Source organism: Orcinus orca, chromosome 13 (genome assembly GCF_937001465.1).
Source record: "Orcinus orca chromosome 13, mOrcOrc1.1, whole genome shotgun sequence".
In the NCBI taxonomy this organism is placed as follows: domain Eukaryota; kingdom Metazoa; phylum Chordata; class Mammalia; order Artiodactyla; family Delphinidae; genus Orcinus; species Orcinus orca.
In genome coordinates, this window is record NC_064571.1 from 54,081,462 (window position 1) to 54,102,241 (window position 20,780).

At 48.1% G+C, this 20,780-nt stretch overlaps 1 protein-coding gene and 1 long non-coding RNA gene across 5 annotated transcripts in view; one reads left to right on the plus strand and one right to left on the minus strand.

Annotated features, from left to right (window-relative positions):
- Nucleotides 1–20,780, plus strand: part of LOC125960907 (uncharacterized) — an 840,695-nt gene that overhangs the window by 69,007 nt on the left and 750,908 nt on the right. The gene's annotated exons all lie outside the window — the stretch shown is intronic.
- The window catches only part of PRKCE (protein kinase C epsilon), a 509,933-nt gene that overhangs the window by 30,249 nt on the left and 458,904 nt on the right, over nt 1–20,780 (minus strand). For all 4 annotated transcript variants that reach the window (XM_004264993.3, XM_049696373.1, XM_049696375.1 and 1 more), the window contains 2 exons: nt 5,963–6,101; nt 291–479 (listed from right to left, as the gene is read on the minus strand). In XM_004264993.3, coding sequence (XP_004265041.1) covers nt 291–479; nt 5,963–6,101 — 328 coding nt within the window. The remainder of the gene's footprint in view (nt 1–290; nt 480–5,962; nt 6,102–20,780) is intronic.

A 20,780-nucleotide genomic window follows, 5' to 3' on the forward strand; every position in this document is an offset into this window, starting at 1 on the left:
CCAGGTGCATGGAGCCTTCCTCGGGAAACACAGACATGGTTTCCCTATCCCACAAGAACAGTAATTTGTCCCAGACCCCATTTCTGGCAGGAGCGGGTGCAGTGGGCCTGAGCTCCCAGCGGTGACTGCTGTCCGCCCCTTCTGTTCAGCAGTGAGCAGAGGTGGGACAGAGAGAGAGAGAGAGAGAGAGAGAGAGAGCGCGCGCGCGAGAGAGAAAGGAGGAGTGGGCGGGGAGAGAGAGAGGTGGGAAAGCCAGGGGAACAGAAAGTGGGTGAGGGCCAGTGACTCACAGCTTTCAGGATGCTGACGGCCTCCTTGCTGAGCCAGACCGGGTAGAGCACGTCGTCATGGAGGATGGACTCAAACAGATCATCCTCGTTGTCGGCCTCGAAGGGGGGCTGACCAGCCATCATCTCGTACATCAGCACCCCCAGGGCCCACCAGTCCACCGAGGGGCCATACTCCAACTCCTGCAGGATCTGTTTGGGAGACGGGCAACGTCAGGGTCCACCGAAAGCTGCCCTCCGTGGCTACACCTGCGCCACCAGCGCCCGTGGGAAGACGCGCGTCTCTATTTCCAGCTTGCTCCTTTGTAGGGCGGAGCTGCCTTACATAAAATTAGGTTCTAAATCAGCAAGTTGAGTGAAAATTGAGTTTGGGAGGCACCATGTTGGGGGCCAGCTTTCAAAAACCAATACCCACAGTCTGTCTTCCAGGGGGAGCAGACTGCTTCTTTGCCTGAGCACCAGATGAAGTTCCTGACTTGAACTGAGGGCCACGTAAAAAGCTGTGCACATTTTTGACACTAAAATTGGGGTGAGTGCGTGCAGCAAATTTGGGTCTCCCATTGCACGCTCAGCCCAGGGCACGGCTCACTGAGTGGAACGGTGAGCGGAATCTTAGTCCTCTTTAAATGGTGACAATGCTGAATTTAAGGAGGCCTGTGCTCTTGGAAAAGAAACTAGAGTTAATAAATTTCCCCACCCACATGTGTTCTAATCATACAGGATCACTAAGCTCTTGCATATTCTGAGAAAAGACCCATGACTTTCTTACAGCTCGATGATGAATCCTTGTTTTCTTGCCTCTATAACGCCCCAGACCCCCGTCTTTTTTTTTTTTTTTTTTTTTTGCAGTACGCGGGCCTCTCACTGCTGTGGCCTCTCCCGTTGCGGAGCACAGGCTCCGGACACGCAGGCTCAGCGGCCATGGCTCACGGGCCCAGCCGCTCCGCGGCATGTGGGATCTTCCCGGACCGGGGCACGAACCCGTGTCCCCTGCATCGGCAGGCGGACTCTCAACCACTGCGCCACCAGGGAAGCCCCAGACCCGCTTCTTTTTATTTGAGGTGTTCCATAAACATTCTCCCTATTCCAAGATCTCAAATCAAATCCTCTCCTTGGTTGTCTGGTGCATTTTATCTTTGACGGTGGCCATTTTTCTTATCTACGTTCTCTGCCTCTCTTTTCTCTCTCTGACCAAGTGTGTGGAGTCAAAGTCACTTAGGTTACATGCACGTATGACAGGATGCTGAATACTCAACACCATGGGCTTCCTGCAGAACGGTGTGTAAGAACTGCAGTTTTACAAACAGAATCAGAATGTCAGTGCACAAGAGGAATTCTACTCTGAGTCAAGAAGCTGCAGAACTTTTGGAAAAGCAAGCAACTGCCCCATCCCAATTTTTCTTCAGCACTGGCCATGTGCCGGAAGGAGATGGAAGATCAACCAGGTTGCATCCAGTTTCACTCCAAGTCTGGCATTGGATTTCTGGGTGATCTCAAGCCAGTCACTTGACTTCCTCATGTATCAGATGAGGCTCAGATTCTCAGCTTAACCTCACAAGATTAATTAAGGTGGAAGATTTTGAAAACCTACTGCAAACTACAAAGCTCTATATAATTACAAGGTGGTACTAAATCCAGTTTTTCTTCTATAAGGTTTGGTCTCCACGTTTATATAGAATGTAGCAGGTCACTGATGTGTGTTTGGCTCAGAGCAGAAATAATGCTCAGTCAGAGCAAGACCAGGCGTGGTACTGCCCAGAGACAGGCGGGTGGGCGGGAGGACATCTCTGGCCGCTCTCAGCACTGTCATTCTATAAAGAACTCCAAAAGGTGAAGGCTGTGGAGAAGCACGGCTGGAATGCAGGTGCCCAAGGGGGGTGTATTTTGAGGACTCCCCCCCAAGTAGGCAAAGGCCATTCCAGCTTGCAGGTAACTTCTCAGGTAACTTGTTACAGAACAAGGCTCCAGCTCAGTTATCAGGTTCTAAGATGGAAGAGGAGGCTGAACCCAAGTATCTAGACTGTCTGGGGTCTACTCAAAATGCCCTTCCAGAGGTTGTAGATTGCTTGGGATTAAATCAAAAGATGGGCAGAAGCATTCTGAAAACAGTAAAAACATGCACTTTTTAGGACTCCTCAGAATTTAGAATGAAAAGGAATGTGAGCAAATGCAGCCAACTTTAAATTATTTGGGGCTGGTAAAGCTGCTGGGTTAGGACCTTTGGTCTCAGCCCAGTGGTCAGCACAGGGTATCTGTAAGGTCAGAGCTACAGGCTCCACTGAGGAGCCAGTAACTCTGCTCTGTTCCAAAGGCAAAGGGAAAGCCAAAGCCCAAGACTCCCTCAACCTTGAAAGACCCAGCGGCCCAGCCTGGCTCACCGTGGTACCACCTTCAAGGTCAGGGTCATCACCCATCTCCTCCAGAAGGCTTTCCCGGATTTCTCCAGCTTTTCTCCTCTCCTCTGACACCCCAAGACCCTTGCCCTAAGATCTGCCAGGCACTTTCCACATACTACCAGCAGTTGAGCTACTTTTTTCATGGTCAGCTGTCTCCCCAGGGCATCCATAAGCCACCAGAGGGTGGGGGCTCTATATTTTTCTGAATCTACCCCTGTGACCAGCCCAGTTCCAACACTCAGGGAGACTGGCTGCCAGGTGTGCCCACCGTGTGTATCTTCCTGGGCATGCCCCTTTCTCTCCTGGGCTCTGAGGGCCTTGGTGCTAAGGAAGCTGGGTTCTGTGCCTCCTCGGTGTGGTGGGGAGGTGGCCTCCAGGTGGCCCTGCGTGTGCTCAGACAGGATGGCGCTGGGGAAACCACAGAGCAGCCCTGCCCACCCTTCCTCAGGCCCCTCCAGAGCCTTCCTATTTTGGGTGGCATCTTTTCTAAAATTCCCCTTAGGCTTGGCCCTAATTATCTGTTTCCTAATCGCCTTGTCACGGATGGAGCTGGTGAGAAGGGCAAGGCTTCACATGCCATGGGGGGGCACCTGGTGCAGCGGCCAACCCCTTGATGGGTCAGAGCTGGGGTAGAAGAGCGGGCACTGGGCCTGATGACGCCAGGCGCTACCCAGGGCTGGCCCCCATTTGATGGGGAGCGGGGGCTGGGCATGGAGAAAGGAGAGGGGCTGCCATGGAGGTCAGCCAAGGGCACGCCGTGGGAAGAACTGCCCCAGGGCAGAGCTAATGCCTCAGAACGCGTCTCTGGTTCCGGGGTTAGCCAGGTGTCTCACAACCCCTCCTATTTGAATACAGGCTTATGCTTTCTGAAGCATTTCCATGCTCTAATCTCATTAGATTCTCAAAATAGCTTGATGAGGTGGGTAGGGCAGGAATTATTTTCCCATTTGAAAGATGAGGAACCTGAGGGTCCAAAACATTTTGCCACTTGGTCAAGATCACATGGGGGCATTAGTGGTTAAGTCGGGCCTGGAATCTCAACTCTCAGGACTGTGCTTTTCCCACCCCACCGCACAACCCAACGACCACGAAGACTGTGACGGAGACACCACTGACCCAGCACTTACCGTGGGCCAGGCACCGTGCTGAATGCTTTAGCAGCGTGATTTCATTTAATCTTCCCGATGACCCTTTGATAAAGGTAGCGATACCCTTATCAGCTGTAATTTGCCTACAGTAAGACCAGGGATTTCACTTCGCGTGGAGTGGCGATGCTGCAGTTGGCACAAGTGTAGAAGGGGAAGGAAGAGTGTCTAGGGCCCACTCTAAACAGAGACCGGAGTTATTCACTGTGAGTTTCACCAATGGATTGCCTTTTGTGAAAGCTGTGTGGGTGTTTTGTTCATCATAAAGTGAATGTTTCTCTTGGGCCGGGTCCTTGACTAGTACACTGGGCTGCCACCCCTTTGACTCTGGCATCAATTCAGAGGGCCTAGGACCAAGCATTCTGATGATAAAGAGTGAACGAGGAAGGTGGTAGAAAAAGCAAGTCTCAATCGAGAGCTCTTGCTTGCAATGATTTCTCCTTGGAGGTTAAATTCCTAGTGTCCCTGCTAAGAGAACATACTAGCAGAGACAGACTGAAATCTCTATTCTTCAGATCTTTTAGAAGATGGAGGTTCCAGTGAGAATTTACCTATTACCATCCCTACTCTATGACCCTCCTCAGGCCTCCCCGTGTCTTGTCTGGGCTGTGGAAAGACTCTCAACCGTCCTTCCCTGACCCTCTGGCTTCTGATCTACACTGCTGTTGCCTGTCTTCTTTCTGGGACAGGTCTGATGATGACCCTCCTTCCGCTGGGAAACCCTCAGTGGGTCCACAGATCCTACAGAATAAAGGCCACTTTCCTTGGTCCTTTTTCTTAATCTTGTTCATTAAGAGCACTAAGAAATCCTCTCTTCTAGCCACACTATCTTCCTTTCTAAAAATGGCCAAGAATGTTCTCATCCCCTGGTCTTTGCTCATGTTGGAGTATCACAAGTTCTCATTCCTTTATTCATTCAACAAACCATTACTAAGAGACTGACTAGTGTGCTGGAGCTTGGGAGTACCCAGATCAGAAACATAGCCCTGCCTTAAAGGATTCAGAGCCCAGGAATACTGAGCCTCCTTGCCTGCCCCACGCCCACTCCAGTCCTTCCTGCTGTTTTTAGGAATGCTCCCCACTCCATACCACCGAAGGAAATCCTGCTGATTCTCTACAACTCAATTCATCCACCAGGTGCTCTAAGAACCCCCCCGATCCCTGAGGTTACCGCCTTGTGTCGTGTACCTATTTATTCTGCTTAATTCATTGTTTACTTATCTGTCACTCTCTTTGGACACAAAGTCATTTTAGGAGAGCCACCAGGGTCTTAGTCAATTCTTCATCCCCACATGGCTTTGTGTCTTGCAGGTGCTCAAACAATGCCCACTGGAAGGAAATGAAATCTGGCTGTGCTAACCCCTACCCACCATGGACAATGCTTAAAGGGGATTGGTACTTCCTTCTCATCTCACATGTGTCAGAACACTCAGGACCATTTTTATTAAGTATTTATGACAGACTGTGTCTTAAATCTGAATCATACCACACTAGATATCTCTCAGTCTAGGCAAGACTGACCCGCAGAAACTGAAGGCAAACAAACACTTTACGATGAACAAAACACCCAAGCAGCTCCCATGAAAGGCAACCTATTGGCGAGGCTCACCATGAACATCTCTGATCTCTATTAAAATGAGGCCCAGGCACTCTCGTCTTCCGGCTCAATCCTGTGTGCCTGCTATGCGGAATCACTGCTGCACTAGAAATGGCAACTACTTCTTGGTTTCACTGTAGGCCAATTATAGCTGATAAAGCTAATCACTGCCTTTATCAATGGCTCTCCTTTATTCTGGTTATTAAGAAATGAAAGCAATCATACAAGTCAACAAACGTCTCTTGGTCCTAGTTTCGCTGGTAGTTCTGGACTGGGGTGAGAGGATGCTCAGGGAGGGCCTGGCCAGCTTTGGGGAATGGCCTGCTACTCTCAGTTCACCGTCATCTCCCCATCACCACCACTTCCTTATGCAGAAATCGGCAAGCCTTTTACCTTGCCTTTTCTCCCTCCTCCCCGGAATCCATTCTGGTTTTCCAGAGCCTTCCCCAGCACCGCTGGATGACCCTGGGCTATGGGGATGGACTCAGGCCTCAGCCCTGGCAACAGGCGGAGGCGGCCCTTTGTCCGTGGTCTCACCTCGGGAGCGATGTAGTCAGGAGTCCCGCAGAACGTGGTGGTCGTCACGCCGTTCAGAATCCCTTCCTTGCACATTCCGAAGTCGGCCAGCTTGCAATGACCTTCTGCATCCAGAAGGATGTTGTCCAGTTTCAAATCCCTGTAAGATGGGCCAGAACCACATGGTTAATGCTTCACTCATCCCAATAGGACCTTTTTGAGGTGGAGAGGTATGCACGTCTCAGGGAACTCTGCTACAGAAGGGAAAGTCTTCAAGGAGGCTTGATCTGCCGACAACCAACCCCAGTCCAGGGCTCCTGCCCACAACGGCCAACCCCCCAAAGTGCCCCCCATTCATTGCAGCCTGAGGGAGGAGCTTCTGTAACCTCAGGAATGTCTCCACACTGCTTTGGTTTAAAGAAGTCGGCAGCCACTTACGGAAGCCTTACTGCATGCTGAAATTCATATTATTCAGATCTTGATAAGAGAGAAAGAAGGAACTTAGGCCCCTCCTTTTATCAGTTAACCATGGGGATCAGGTGGGGGGACAAGACTGACACACATTGGCACCAATGAAGCACACTGAACCACATAAGAACCAGGTGCTGCTTTACAGGACATGGACTATGTGAGCTGCTGTGTTCTGGGGGGAGGGGGGAGGGAGACCATTGATGGCTGGCGCAGGCAGGGAGGGCTCCCAGGAAACTGACTCTCAAGAGAAGCTTGGCTAGGTGGTAAGGTTTGGACAGAGCATGAAGAGAAAAGGTGGGAGGGAGGGGAAGGCCAACACAGTACATGCAAAAGGCAGTGAAGAGACCAGAGAACTGAGTCCCAGTAAATGGTGAGGCAAGGCAGACATGTTGAAACCAAACCCGAAGAGCCCAGAACGCCAGGAAGGGGGGTCTGAAATTCATGCTGAGGGGCCGAGGGTAACTGAAGCCCCAGCCTGCACAAGCGCGCACGACGCGTTTGCAAGATCAGTCTCTTAGGGGCAAGAAGGCCAAGCAGGGGAAGGGTCTGGGTGCAGGAAGGAAGGCCCATTGGTTGCAATAACCAGGCCCCATAGGGCTGGGTGGTTCTCAGGCCTCAGCCAGTGCAGCTTCCATATGGCCTATTTTACAGTTTGGGTTTCCCCTAAGATCTCGTATAGAATCTAGGGTTCTGGATAAGAATTCCCCTACCAAGTCTGCAAATTCCAGACCTGTCCCATATAAAGATCTAGATGGAGGTCCTCACCCTGGGTCTCTCTCAGCAGTCACTCTGGGGTAGGGGCGGCCTTGCAAAGAAGGCCGACTGCCCGGCACACAGAGCAAGAGGGGCCTTTCTCACAAGCCTGCTGGCGTCTGGACTTGAACTCCGGCCACCGTCAGGAATCCAGGCCCGAGTGCAAAGGTGGGGCAGGAAACACTCTAAGGCCAGCCTGTCTTGCACCCGTGGCCCCATTTCCTCATACAGCTGGGACTTCTTGAGAAAAGAGAAAGCACATAAAATGTGCTGCTCTAAGCAAATGCTTGCGGGCTACAGAAAGAAGAGTGCGCCCGAGCCCTTGGGACCAGGGCTCCCCGAGTCCCTACCCTGGCCACCGTGTGTGGTCAAGGCTCCGCTCTGGCTGGGGTAGGGGAGCAGTGAGGGGAGCATGACTCGGGTGCAGGCGGCCTGGGTTGCAATCACTACTGGGGTGTGGTCCTGGTGCAGTCATCTTGCTGGTCTGTAAGCCCATGTGCTGGCGTGAAGGGTTACTGTGATGAGGTGTGTGAAAGTAGCCGGTCTTTGATACCCTAACACCCGCCTCCTTCATGAGGAAACTGAGAGGGAGCCGGGTTTCCTGCAAACGTTTGAGTGGCTGAGAGGCTGATCCACGGCCCTGCTGAGTTAGGGCCCCTTACACGCTCTCCAGTCTATAGAGTTGCCTTTCCAAGACCTACCCTTGCCCACCATGATCACCATGGCAACACCCACGCTAATAGTAACGACAACCTGCGGAAAGCACCTGGTAGTCTACAAACCACATTCGTATTCTGAACAACCCTGAGAGCGAGGAAGAGCACACTCTGCGCTAAACAACCCTGAGAGCGAGGAAGAGCACACTCTGCGCGACGGCGTCAGAAACAAGCACAGGGAGACTGGAAGAGGGCAAGTGACCTCTGTAAGGTGGCAGGGTGCTGGTGGGACTGTGACCTGAGCTCAGGTCCCTGGCTCTGAAGGCTGCATCGCTGCCTCCGTGTACTACACTCCCCTACCTTCCTGCCTTCTCTGTGGTGGATGACTTTCAGTGCCACTCACCAACCCCCAAAATATAAAGGACCCCGCATGCCATCGCTCAAGCACTCTCTTTTAAAGCCTTTGTTATGTCATAGGAAGGACTCGTTCTCATTTGTACGAATGGAATAGATTTCAGAAGATTCTGAGCCAACCCGAACCTTGCCCTTGTGCTGAAAATTGCGACTCAGTGTTTCCGGCCCATCAGGCTCAACCTTTCCTTCTGCTCGGGGGGCTCCTACTCAGAGCAAGAGAAGGTGGACCACCTAGTTTCTCCCCACCTCCTGCTCTTCTCTGCCTGCCCTGGCCCAGGTGCACACCATCCCTGGGCTCCCTGCCCCTCTGCTCCCTGGAGAGAGAAGTCACTCCTGCTGAAGGCCCAGGGCGGCCACCAGGGCCGAGCATGTTTTGCAGCAGCTGCCCCTCTGCTGTGGCGAAGGGAGGCCCCAGGCCAAAGCATTTCTTCCCACTGTCCTGTCGATGATGCCTGACATCTTCCTTGGAGTCCCCCTCCACTGCCTGTATTTATCTAAACTCCAACTCCCCATGGGAATCCAAGTCCCAAGGAAGAGTTAGTGATTTATGTTCCTTTCCTTTTGTAACAGGAAAGATTAGCACAGCTTGAAAGACCCCTGGGGGCCAGGAAGGCTGCTACTGCAACTTTATTTCTCTGGGCGTCTTCAGTTTCATTTTAAAAAGAAAAATACTCATACCACAGAGACCAAATTTGTCTTGTCCCGGGCTCTAAGTGAGTTCCTGAGTGGGGTTTCAGGGGATGGGAGCGCTCAGGGAAGCCCAGGGCCATGCTTGCTCAGGTGGAGAATGAGAGAGGAGAGAGAATGCCCTTCCCTGCAAGGGAGAGGGGATGGAGCCTGCAGAGAGAAGGTGGTATCCCCGAAGCTCTGCTAGCGGCACAGCTGGCTGAGGGCGGTGGTCCCCTCATGATTTCCCTCCCCTTCTCCTACCAGACACCCCTTTCCCCTCTTGTGTATCCTCTTGGTCACACTTTATACGTAAAAAAGAAAATGTGAATATACATTCATTTCCTCCCGTTTAACTGAATGCAAGCTTGTTATATGCACTCATTCATACCTTATATTTTCTACTTATATATTGGCTATATTGGAGATCTTTCTGTCTCGACACATGAAGAGTCTCCTAATTCATCTTTATGGCTGTATGATACTCCACCGTATTTTGGGGGGGGCCATTTAAGATGCTTCTAATATTGTGCTATTATAAATAGTGCTGCTGTGATTAAGTTTGTACATAATGACATCTTGTGCATATATGAAAGTAATTGTACACATATCCTAGAAATTTCTGAGTCAAATAGTAAAAAATGTGGATTTTGATGAATGTTGTCAAACTGCCCTCCTTAGAGGTTGAACAGTTTACATCTCCATAAGCATATATGATAGTCCCTGCTTGCTACCATGGTGTGTTACCAAGTGTCTGGTAGTCTGATAGGTAAAAATAGTATTTCAGTATATCCCTAGGTTTCTCTGTTAAGTTTGGGCATTTTTTCCTATATTTAAAAGTGATCTGTATTTTTTTTTCTGTGAACTGTTACCTATTTTCCTTTGGTGGTGTTTGATTTTTATTGATTGTTAGGAGTTCTTTCTATATTAGGAAACAACCTTTGTGTGGGCTAAGAATTGCAAATACTTGTCTCAGTTTACTCTCTGACTTCTGACATTGCTTATGCTGGTTTCTGCCAGGCCAATCTTATTTCTTTTGATGTAACTGAATTGATGTTTAATTTTACGGTTTTTGGAGTTTATGTTTTCATTTGAAAGTCTTTGTTTTACCCATTTCAAAGTTATAAAAGCATTCTCCCAAGGTTTCTCACTAGTACTTTTAGGCTTTCATTTTATAAACGTTAAGTCTTTGATATAATTGGAATTTGTCCTGATAAAAGGTGTGAAGTATAGATCCAACTTTGTTTCCAGACTTCTAGTAAGTTGCCCCAATCCAATATGTTAAATACTTCATCTTTTCCTCATTGATTGAATACCACCTTTAATAAATACTGGTATTAAATGTCCATATATATTTGGATTTATTTCTGTACCCTTCACTCTATAACATTGGTCTGTACCATACTTTTTAAATTATTGTAGGTTTAAAATATGTTTTAATAGCCAGCAGGACTGGTCCCCTTCTTCTTCTTTTTCAAAATTTCCTGGCTACTCTTGCATATTTATTTTTCCATACAAACTTTAGAATCATCTGTCTAGTTAAAAAAAAATTCCTAGTGATGTTTTTTATTGGAAACGTGTTTAAAGTTATAAATTAACTCAAGGAGAATTGATCTTTCTATGATGTTGAGTCTTCCTATTCAATAACACTGTTTGTTTTTCCATTTGTTCAAATCTTGCCTGTGTCCTATAGGAGCATTTTAAAGTTCTCTCCTATAGATCTTGTAGTACACTTTTGTTATATTTCATGGCAGCCTGCCGGTTGTCCCAATATTCATTCTCCCTTTCTCCTTAGTGAGAGAATGTTGATTTCTTTTAAGCCATGCACATAGTGATGCAGCTATAAACTAGAATTCAAAGCCTTCTTTAGAGCTGGGCGTGGTTATGTGACTAATTCTAGCCAATCAGATGTGTCGAAGTCTCCTTGAAAGGAAGAGCCTTACACTTCTGCTTTCCTTCCTCTATCCTATTGCCTGAATGAGGATGTAATGCCTGGAGTCCTAGCAGCCACCTTCGACCATAAAGATAAGGACCACGTCCCAGGAATGGACTACCTATACTTCCAGATAACATTCATAAGAAAAAGAAAAACCTGTACTTTATTTAAAGGACTGTTGTCTGGGTTTCATGTGTTAACTGCAACTGAATCTACTTCTAAATAATCCAAGTTATTATTTTATATCTCACACTGCTACTGTAAATAGCTTTCCTTCCATTCCACTTGCTATCCTGTTACACACGCTTGTACTATTGATTTCTGCTAACCATTCTGTGCCCTGCTGCTACACTGAATCATCTTGATTTTTGTAAAGGAGTTTTTCCAGTTGATTCTCCTGGATTTTCCATATCATGTGTAATCAGTGATCATTTTGACCTCCTCCTTTTCAGGGATTATATTGCTAACTTATTTCTTCTGTCTGATTGTGTTGACTAGAACCTTGAGAACAGTACTGAAGAATCACGGTGGGAGTGAGCACCTTTGGTAGTCCCTGATCTTAGGGGGTGGGGCTCCCAGAATTTGGTCCTCAGGCAGAATACCTTTATTATAGCCCCTGTCACGTGGCACCTGGATCGAAGGCTTCCTTACTGTACTTTCTCCACGAGGCTGAGGATTGTGAGAACTTCCATGGAACCTCCCTGACTCCCCGAGCTGCCAGATGTCCAAATGGGCTGTGTGGGGGCTGGAGAGAAGCGGGTAAGGAGCAGGTCATATGCCCTGTCCCTCTGGTCCAGGGTTTCTCACCCTTGGCACGTGGAGCTGGACTGGCATTTGGGCTGGATAACTCTTTGTTGTGGGGAGCTGTCCTGTGCACCGTAGGATGTTTAGTAGCATCCCTGGTCTCTACACACTAGATGCTCTTAGCAATCCCCAACCAAGCTGTGACAACCAGAAACGGCTCCAGACATGGCCAAACGTCTCTTTGCAGGACCTCTGGCAGACAGCTACTTCTCTGATATAAGTCTTAACAGTGATCAAAGCTCCAAGATGGCCTAACCCAGATCATTAAGCCAAACAGGGATTTGGGAGCCATGCACTGGCTATCAGGAAAGGGTGCAACTGCCTACAGTATCCTCTGCCATTTTATCCTAGGAGACAAGAACCCTGACACACCAACCCTGCTGAAATCTGCTATCATCAACCACCTTTTTTTTTTTTTTTTTTTTTTGCGGTACGCGGGCCTCTCACTGCTGTGGCCTCTCCCGTTACGGAGCACAGGCTCCGGACGCGCAGGCTCAGTGGCCATGGCTCACAGGCCCAGCCACTTCGCGGCATGTAGGATCTTCCCAGACCGGGGCACGAACCCGTGTCCCCTGCATCGGCAGGCGGACTCTCAACCACTGCGCCACCAGGGAAGTCCCATCAACCACCTTTTTAAATGTATGAAGAAATGGAGGCTCACTTGCCCAAGGCAAGGCAAGTCACTTGCCCAAGGTCACAGGGCTGGTAAGAAGCAGCACTGAGCTGACTCCACACAGCTGCCCGTGATCACCTTACACCAAATGGAAGGCCCGTGAGCTGGAAATCTCCATCTGCTGATTGGACCCAAATTCCTTTGGGCTGGATAAGGAAGGCTTCGTGGTGAGAAGGGGAATACAGAGGCCAAGAGGTCACAGTGGCTGACAGGGAAGGACTGATTTAGATGCAGGATGGTATGACCAAGGCTCCCTTGGGGCAGGAGCACAGATCTCTTCCAGAAACTCAAAAGGCACCAAGAAAAGAAATTCCCTAAACAACATACCTTTAAAAAAAACATTCTATAAAACCTATGGGGGTAGGGGTGAGACCTTGCAGTTGGTTTTAAGGAGGGAAAAAAAAAAATGCTTTTCTTCTACGACCAACTGCACTACTTCATTGGGCTGGAAAATGGGAAAGGGATCTGTGAGTGAAAGCAAAGATCCCTAAAGTGAGTTTGCTGTGAGCTGGGGGAAGAAATGGTCTTGTCCTGAGGATAAGTAAGGTGTACAGAAGGTCTTCATATCACGGACATCTGTTACAGATGGGCCGAAATCTGCAGTAGATCAAATTACACTTTTGCTTTTAACAAAAATTTACTTTTAACATGACATGGAATCAGCTATTGCTATCTCTAGAAATGTGTCCACGACAATTTGAAATACATATTTTGGCTCCTAAGAATTGTACGCCCCTGCCCCCCACGGCTATCTATGGACTTAATGGCTATGTCTAAGACATTGTAGGTGCCTCTATGTTTTGATCTGAGATGCTGGTGGGGGGTGGGGGTCCCCCAACTTGTCTCTTCCTGATAGGCAGTGAGGCAGTTCTGAATCTGAATCCTAACTTGGCTACTTTCAAGCTGGATGATGTTCAGCTGGTCCAAAATATCATTGGGACTCAGTTTTCTTATCTGTAAAATGGGAAGAACACTGCCACGGTTGACTGATGTAACTGACATGAAAGCTCTAGCACAGTGCCTGAGACATGGCAGTTACCCCAGAAAGTCTGTCCTCTCCAGGGATCTCTAACAGTCACTTCTTAAAATACACCTGCCACGTGAGGGCAAGTCACTAGAATTTTTGAAAAATACTTATTACCTCTTATTGTGTATAAGCCACTGAGAGAGACACTGTGGGATGAAAAATAGGAAGCATATGCAACTGTAATATATGAAAGAAAGTGATGACTGATACTTAAATGAAACAGACAGACACAGATAGAGACTGAAACTTTCAGTCCAGTCCAGTGAGAAAAATCACAGATTCCTTTCCACTGGGCCTGGGGAATGACACCTGATGGGAACACCTAGAGCCCCAGGGGAGAAAACAACTGGGTGGGAGGTAGGGAGTAGGGGGTGGGGCAATACAGGTGTTTCTAATCAGGATTGCTGTGACAGCTTCCAGACCCTTAGTTAGCAAACTTCTCAGGACCTGGATGCCATGCTGGGAATGGGGCCTGAAGGGTTGCTGTGGTTGCAGCTGTAACCTGTCCCTAAGCTCCAGGCTTACACACCTTAAGGCTATCACATGCCTTATCTCTCTTACCATGCAGCCCTGGCAATGAGTAGCATCATCCCCAATTTACAGAAGGACTTGGAGGGAAATAAAGCCTAGGGAGGTGAGCTGGGGCCTGCACTTCAGAAGCTGGGTGAAGTCCTCCATCCCTCCCATAGCACCTCAGCCATCTCAGCTGAAAATTCACCCTTTGCCATTTGTAAAATTTTAGTGTCCCAATTTGACGGCAGATTCCCCGAGCATAAGGGCCAGAAAACTCTTCTGTAAACCACAGAACAGTCAGCAAAGGGGTGACACCCGTGAGACCCTTCACACACAAGAAAAAAGTGAAAAAAATTTTGTTTTGCTTGACTTGTAAACTTGCCCTAAAGGAAGACATCCATATGCTCTGTCTCCTTCACCCTGGCTCCATTTTTTTTTTTTTTTTAATGCCCTCACTTCCTGGTATGCTCACCCCACCAGCAGGCTAATTCCACAAAGCTCAGGCCTGAGTGCCACAGAAACGACAGCAAATTCTTCCATTTACTTGAAGATAAGAGATGAGAAAGATTACTTCTCGGGATGCCAAGTATTTGGATCACCAGAGAGCAGGCCCTCGGGGCGAGGTTATGAAGGAACTCTGCTTGTTTTTGGACAAGTAGTGGAGACTTGTAAACGACTGTGGTTAATCACATGGGAATCCAGGCTCTTCTGGCAGACGATGTCAAACACTTCCATAAATTTAACAGTATGTTCAAGAGAAAGACCATTTGCCCCTTCAATGCAGTCAGACTCCCCTCAAGGTGGTCGCCAATGCTGGTGACGAGCCATCACCCTTTCTCCCAGCTTTCTCTGTGCCAGCCACCTCCCATCACTCCCAGGAAGGCCATGTCACTCAAGTACGACCCTACACCCCTACGACGGGATGGCAAGCGAGAAGCCTAGGAGAGCGTACCCCCGGCCTCTCCATCAAATAGAAAAGCATAATTTGCTTTCAGAACCAAGGTAAATGATTACAAAATTCTCCGTATCAGTGCTGATACCTGAGAGTTGACGATAATGTTTCACTCTGGGCCAGTCTGCAGAGAAATCTTTCTCCAAGTCTTTTCACAGGAAAAGCTCAATCATTTAGGAACAAAATCATAACCACCATTTTTCTTTTTCAAATGCTTTTGCATGCCAGGCTCGGGGGTAAATCTTTTATATGCATTAACTCATTTAATCTCACAAATAGCCTATGAATCTGGTAAGACTATTATTATCTCCATTTTAAAGACGGTCTCAGGGGTTATTGACCTGGTCCAGAACACACAGGTGGCGAGTGACAGAGTCCGTGCTGTCTGACATCAGCTCCCATGTTCTTAATCACTTTGCTATGTTGCTTGGGGAGGGAAAAAAAAAAACCAAAACTGTAGCACGTTTTTGCCGTTTTGCAGGATTGGGAACACAACTGTTGCTCTTGGAGGGTGGTTGCTTTTGACTCACAGCAACATGGTTACAAGATGCAACTGATAAGCTAGACACTGCTGTTTTGACCAAACAGATGACCCCTTGTCTGAAGACAGCAGACTTTAAGCTACCACACTGACAGCTGAAAACCTGAGGTGTGAAAGAGCATCCCTGTTCACGGCCAAAATACATAGCCTGGGGCTCTACCTGGGCATTAAGACTTGGAATCACTGCAGGATCACTTATCTGATAGCATGATTTTCCAATTACTTTTTTTTTTAACCCACAGTAATGAAAGAAAATCCTTAACCTTAATACTCATGGATAATATCCTGACCTCCACTGATGGGAAATAGACCTTGAGTTGTGTCCCCAGCAAGTAGGATGGGCTGCCCTGACCATGATACTTACACCTAGTCCCCTCATTCCTCTCCAGGTCATCAAACAACTTGGCTTCGAAATGGCTATTTGGGATTCAGCGTACAGACCAGGACCAAGGACAATGGCGACCTCAAGCAAGCTGCTTTTCTGAGCTTTACTGTCTTCAAACATGAGATATGATGGCTGGATAAATTAATCCCCAAGGATTCTTCTCGTCTAAGACCCTGGGAAGCCAAGGCAGCTGGAGCACATGAAGCTTGAACTTGCAGTCCTAGCTGTTGGACACCAAATGTTTCCCTTTCCACTTTGGAGCAAACCTTTGCCAGCAGGCGTTTTTATACAAAATGTAAATCAGATGACGCTCTCCTCCTGCTTGCATTCTTCCAGGGCGCCCCATGAACTCGCTTCCTAACATGGTGCGCAAGACCCTGTGTGGTCTCCACCAGCCTGGCCTTTTAGCCTCATCCCTCACCCCACCCCCTCACAATCCAAACCTGGGGACTGGGGGTGGTTCCCAGATGTGTGAGGCTGTCTCCTGCCTCAATGTCTTGGCAAACCCAGGCCCCACTGGGAGTATCTGTCTTCCACAATGGCCCATGCCATGGGGGCGGGGCCTGGGAATCCCCCCAGTGCCTGAAGCATCCTAGCTTCTCAATACCTGTTGGTCGAAGGAATGAGGGAGTAGAGAAGTGAATTTGTGGATCATGGCCCCTCCAGCCAGATGACCTTATTTTCAGATAATGTACGGAACTACTAAAACATACTATTATTAAAAAATATTAAAACTAACGCCCAAACCATCAGAGGCAGCTGAATCTGATGTTCTCTTGCACCTTCCAATCCATCCTCTGGTTATACTCAGGAAGAACCCCTTTTTGACCCCAGCAACTTCCACGGCAGTCAGAGTAGCATCTCAGTGCCTTACTCTGGCCCTGGGGCTGCCCCTTCCCCATCTCATTTGGAGTCACCTCCCCCTTTGTCCAGCCACAGGGGTGTCTGACAGTTCCTCAAGCTCACCGAGCACTTTCCTGCCTTGAGACCTTTGCCACATCGCTGTTCCCTTTCCCTGGAAAACAGACTCCTTGCCATCTGAGTCTCTGCCTCCATTTCCTTTCCTCAAAGATGCCTTTCTTGGCCACCCTGTCTAAAGTGTCCCACCACCACCCGCCCCCGACCCCTCCTGTATTCTCAGTAACCAGGGTCATTTCCTTTGCAGCAGTGATCACAATTTGTAATTACTTTGCTTGTTTATGCCCTTGAGTTTACGGCTTCCCTCACGTGAGCTCCACGAGAACTACGTCTTCGTGTTTGCATCTCGGTCCCCAGAGCCCTGCGAAGCACCTGGCACTCCATGTTTGCTGAGTGCCTGGATGAGCTAATGAGCAGGATCTGTATTAAGTCCATTCTAATGACAGTCTAGTTAATGGCATGACTACAACTCCTAATACATCTGTTGCCTACTTGGCCCTACTACATAATGCTCCACAATACTTACTGAGTTGCCACTCAGGGTCTGCTTTGGTGCTAGGAGGACACTGACAGAGGACACAGTCCCTGTCCTCAAGGGAGAAGTGAACATGAATGAGTCCGCAATACTTGGGATAGTAAGTTCTACACCAGAAGGACAAACAGGACACCACCACTGCCCTTAGAAGGCGAGGGCTGCCGGTCTCGCCTTTTCTGGGCCCAGCGATTTGCAGCTCGGAACCCAGCCAGCACTCTGTCGTCACAGAAAGGGCCACTCCAGCTAAAGGACCAAGAGTAACCTTTCTGGGGGCGTGCCTGGAGCCTGGCGGAAGTGGACTATGGAACCCTAGGCAGGGCCCTAATTCCCAGACAGGAAGGCCAGAAAACTACTCCTCAAGCTCCTTTGTCAGTACGACAAGCTGCCAGAACCAGAAAGTATAGGGCTTCTGTGTGCAGCCACGCAAGAAGCCACGTGCTAAGAGAGTGGTCAGCCCCTTGCAGGTCAGCCCAGCCCAGATAGAGCTGAGGAAACGCAAATGTAACCCCGACAAGTTGAGGGGGATGTAGGGAAAGCACGTCTTCCTGCAAAGCGGGGGTCACCCAAGTTACTTGGAGGATATCAGAGGCCTCCGGCAAGGCCAGGGAGCTGAAAGTGGACTGACCTCTAAAGGACAGAAAACAGATTTTATTATTCTTAAAAAAAGAAGTTGTACATTTATATTTGTTTAATTTGGCCACGGAAGGTATTTGCTTTGAGACCAAGTGGCGCTTTTCAGCTGATCAGGGATGTGAACGCGCGTGCGTGTAGGCACACATGCCACTAGGGACAGGTACACGGTGTGTTCATGCCACACGTGTGTTCGTCGGCTCAGGTCGAGGGGGATGCACAGGTCCATGAGGATGAGGCAAGGACCTGTGAAACCTTCCTCTCTTTCATCAGGGAGGACACGTCTGGTGGAGTTTATGAAACAAATACGATTAGAGCTAAGAGTACCTCCAATGCTCCACCTGATAAATATTTACGGGGCACCTACTATGTGCTGGTGAGGTCTAGGTTGTGGAGTGAGGGCAGGGGTCGACCAGTAGTTCAATTTGCATATGCTGAGTCTGAGATGCCTTGGCGACATCTAACTGCACGTGATGGCCAGGTGATGATATATGAAGGTTTGGCCTGGAGAAAGAATGAGTGTGGGTGCGATTTTCTGAGAAGACAGATAGTATAGTGTGAGAAGAGAAGAAAGCTAAGACTGGTCTGCGAGCAAGCCCAATGTTTAATGGGTGGGACTTGCAACGAAACCATCAGAGAGGAAACTCACAAGCCTGGATGCCCAGGAGGCCCAAGGAGGAGGGACAGTCTCAACCAAAGGGCAGGGCCAGTCACTGCCGTGAGGCTGAGGGGTCTCAAGTTTGGTGATTCAGTAGCTCAGAGTTCTTTTTATCCAACTGAGGCCCAGGAGGTAGAGTCCCTTGGCTTTATTTATATTTATTGATATTTTCTCTTTATGCTTTGTGATTCCAATTTAGAAATAATAATAATAGTAGTGATAATAATAGTAATAAATTTTACATTTCAAGAAATGACTTGCCAGATCAATAGAGGTATCATGTACCAGGGCTGGCCCGGTGAACAGCTTTAGTAAAGAAAAGAAAATGTCAAACCTGTCAATGGGAAAAAGAGAAGGAATTTCCAGAATTCCACTCAGGGGAAAAAATAACGCACTAATTCTGCAAGTGACACTGGGAGACATGTCTTTGTATAAGACGGTCTCGTCTCCACATAGGAAGAATCCCCATTCAGAAAAAACCCACTGGAGCTCTGTGTTTTCCAGAAGCCTTCCAGTCTCCAACCAAGAAGGACCTAGCAGCTTCCCCTCCTCCCCCGCCCCCTCCGGGTGAGTGGGTGCGCTGGCGCCCCAGCTCAACAACAGCCCAGCTTCCCGGGTCCCTCTCTCCACCCCACCAGGCCCACTGCCTTCTGGCTGCCCTCCCTGGCACTCCCTACCTACTGCGCCATCTGAAGGGGTACTCAGGATATTTCTTTACTCCCTTCCCTTTAAAACTCACTCTCCCCCAAACTACAAGCCCTTCTGAATGACCTGCAAATCTGTTCAATGTCATTAAGCTAAGGTAGGCATTTATGGCTTGGTATGCAACTTCCCCCAGGAACCTGCACAGACTGGTCAGAAGACTCTGGAGAGCTGGTGGAGGAGATGGGGCAGGGGGCACAGCCTCAATACCACTTCTCAAATCCTGCCTGGAGGGGGCTGAGGTCCCCTCCAGGGCTCTCCTAGTGGCCACCTCCTTATCCCTGACTCTGAGTCCAGCTTGAGTCAGCTGCTTTTTTTTTTTTTAACCCTAGGACCATTCCTGGAGCAGGATTTGGATTTTCCTGATGTCTATCAGCTAAAATTCAGAGTGCTGCTTATTCCCTGACTTGGCTGGAGATCACCAGCAGAATGTATCCTCACAGTAGAGCAGGTTGTTTGGCCATAGCTGTGGATGAAATAGTAGTAAGTTACATTCAATGGAGGGAGGTCCTTATAAAAGGTTGGTCCATCTCTGCCTTGGGAAAAAGTGATACCTGGCTTTTGAACAAAGTCTTTTTCAATTACAATCAAGGTCATGGAAGTGTACTGAGGGCATGGGGTACACACACAGAGCACAGCAGACCCTCAGCTTTAGCAGTTATAGCTTTCTATTCTTGAGGTACCCTGAGGATCCATGAGAAGTAGCAATTTCTACCTATTCAGGGTACATACTTTAATTGGTTTCTTAATGAAGCCAGTGCGTGGGGTCAGCCAGTGGGCCAATGAATGAGCTCAACCCAGTGGAGACAGTGGCGAGGTCTGGGAGAGGAATAGTTCTCAAACAGAATGCAAGTGCTTTGACCAAATTAAACACAGGAATGTGCAATGTGTTGGGGATTCAGATCTATGACAAACAAGTCCTCCAAATACTCTATTCTGCAATAAAGAAATCAAGATTTGTGAATTTTTTTTTAGCAAGTGCTGTGGCAAAAACGGAAACTTTAGCGAAAACTAAAAAGGTGGCTAACGTGCTGTAGGATGTGCCCAGGCAATATATAACTCTCAACATCTCTCTTTATATGTACATTTCTATGTCATATTAGTCATGCTATATACTTTATTACATGCATACATCAGTATATATTATTGTATATGTACTTTATTATATATGTAATAAAATATATATCAATATTATGGTTAGTATAGAGAATATCAAATTAATATATAGAGAGACACTGATATATAGAGAGATATTGAGAGTTACGTGTTGCCCTGCAGTGAATATATATTTACACATATAAATATATATATAATGAAGTATGTATGCCAAAAGTAGTTAACATGCAGCATGAGAATGAGCCCAGGCAACATATAACTCTCAATCTCTTTCTCTCATATATTAATCATACTAGGTACTTTATTGTGTATATAATAAGGTATATATAATGAAGTACAATTGGCCCTTGAACAACATGGGTTTGAAGTGCATGGGTCCACTTATACATGGATTCTTTTCCAATAAATATGTACTACAGTACTACACACTCCATGGTTGGTTGAATCCGTGGGTGCGAAGGGCTGACTAAGTTATACATGGATTTTTGC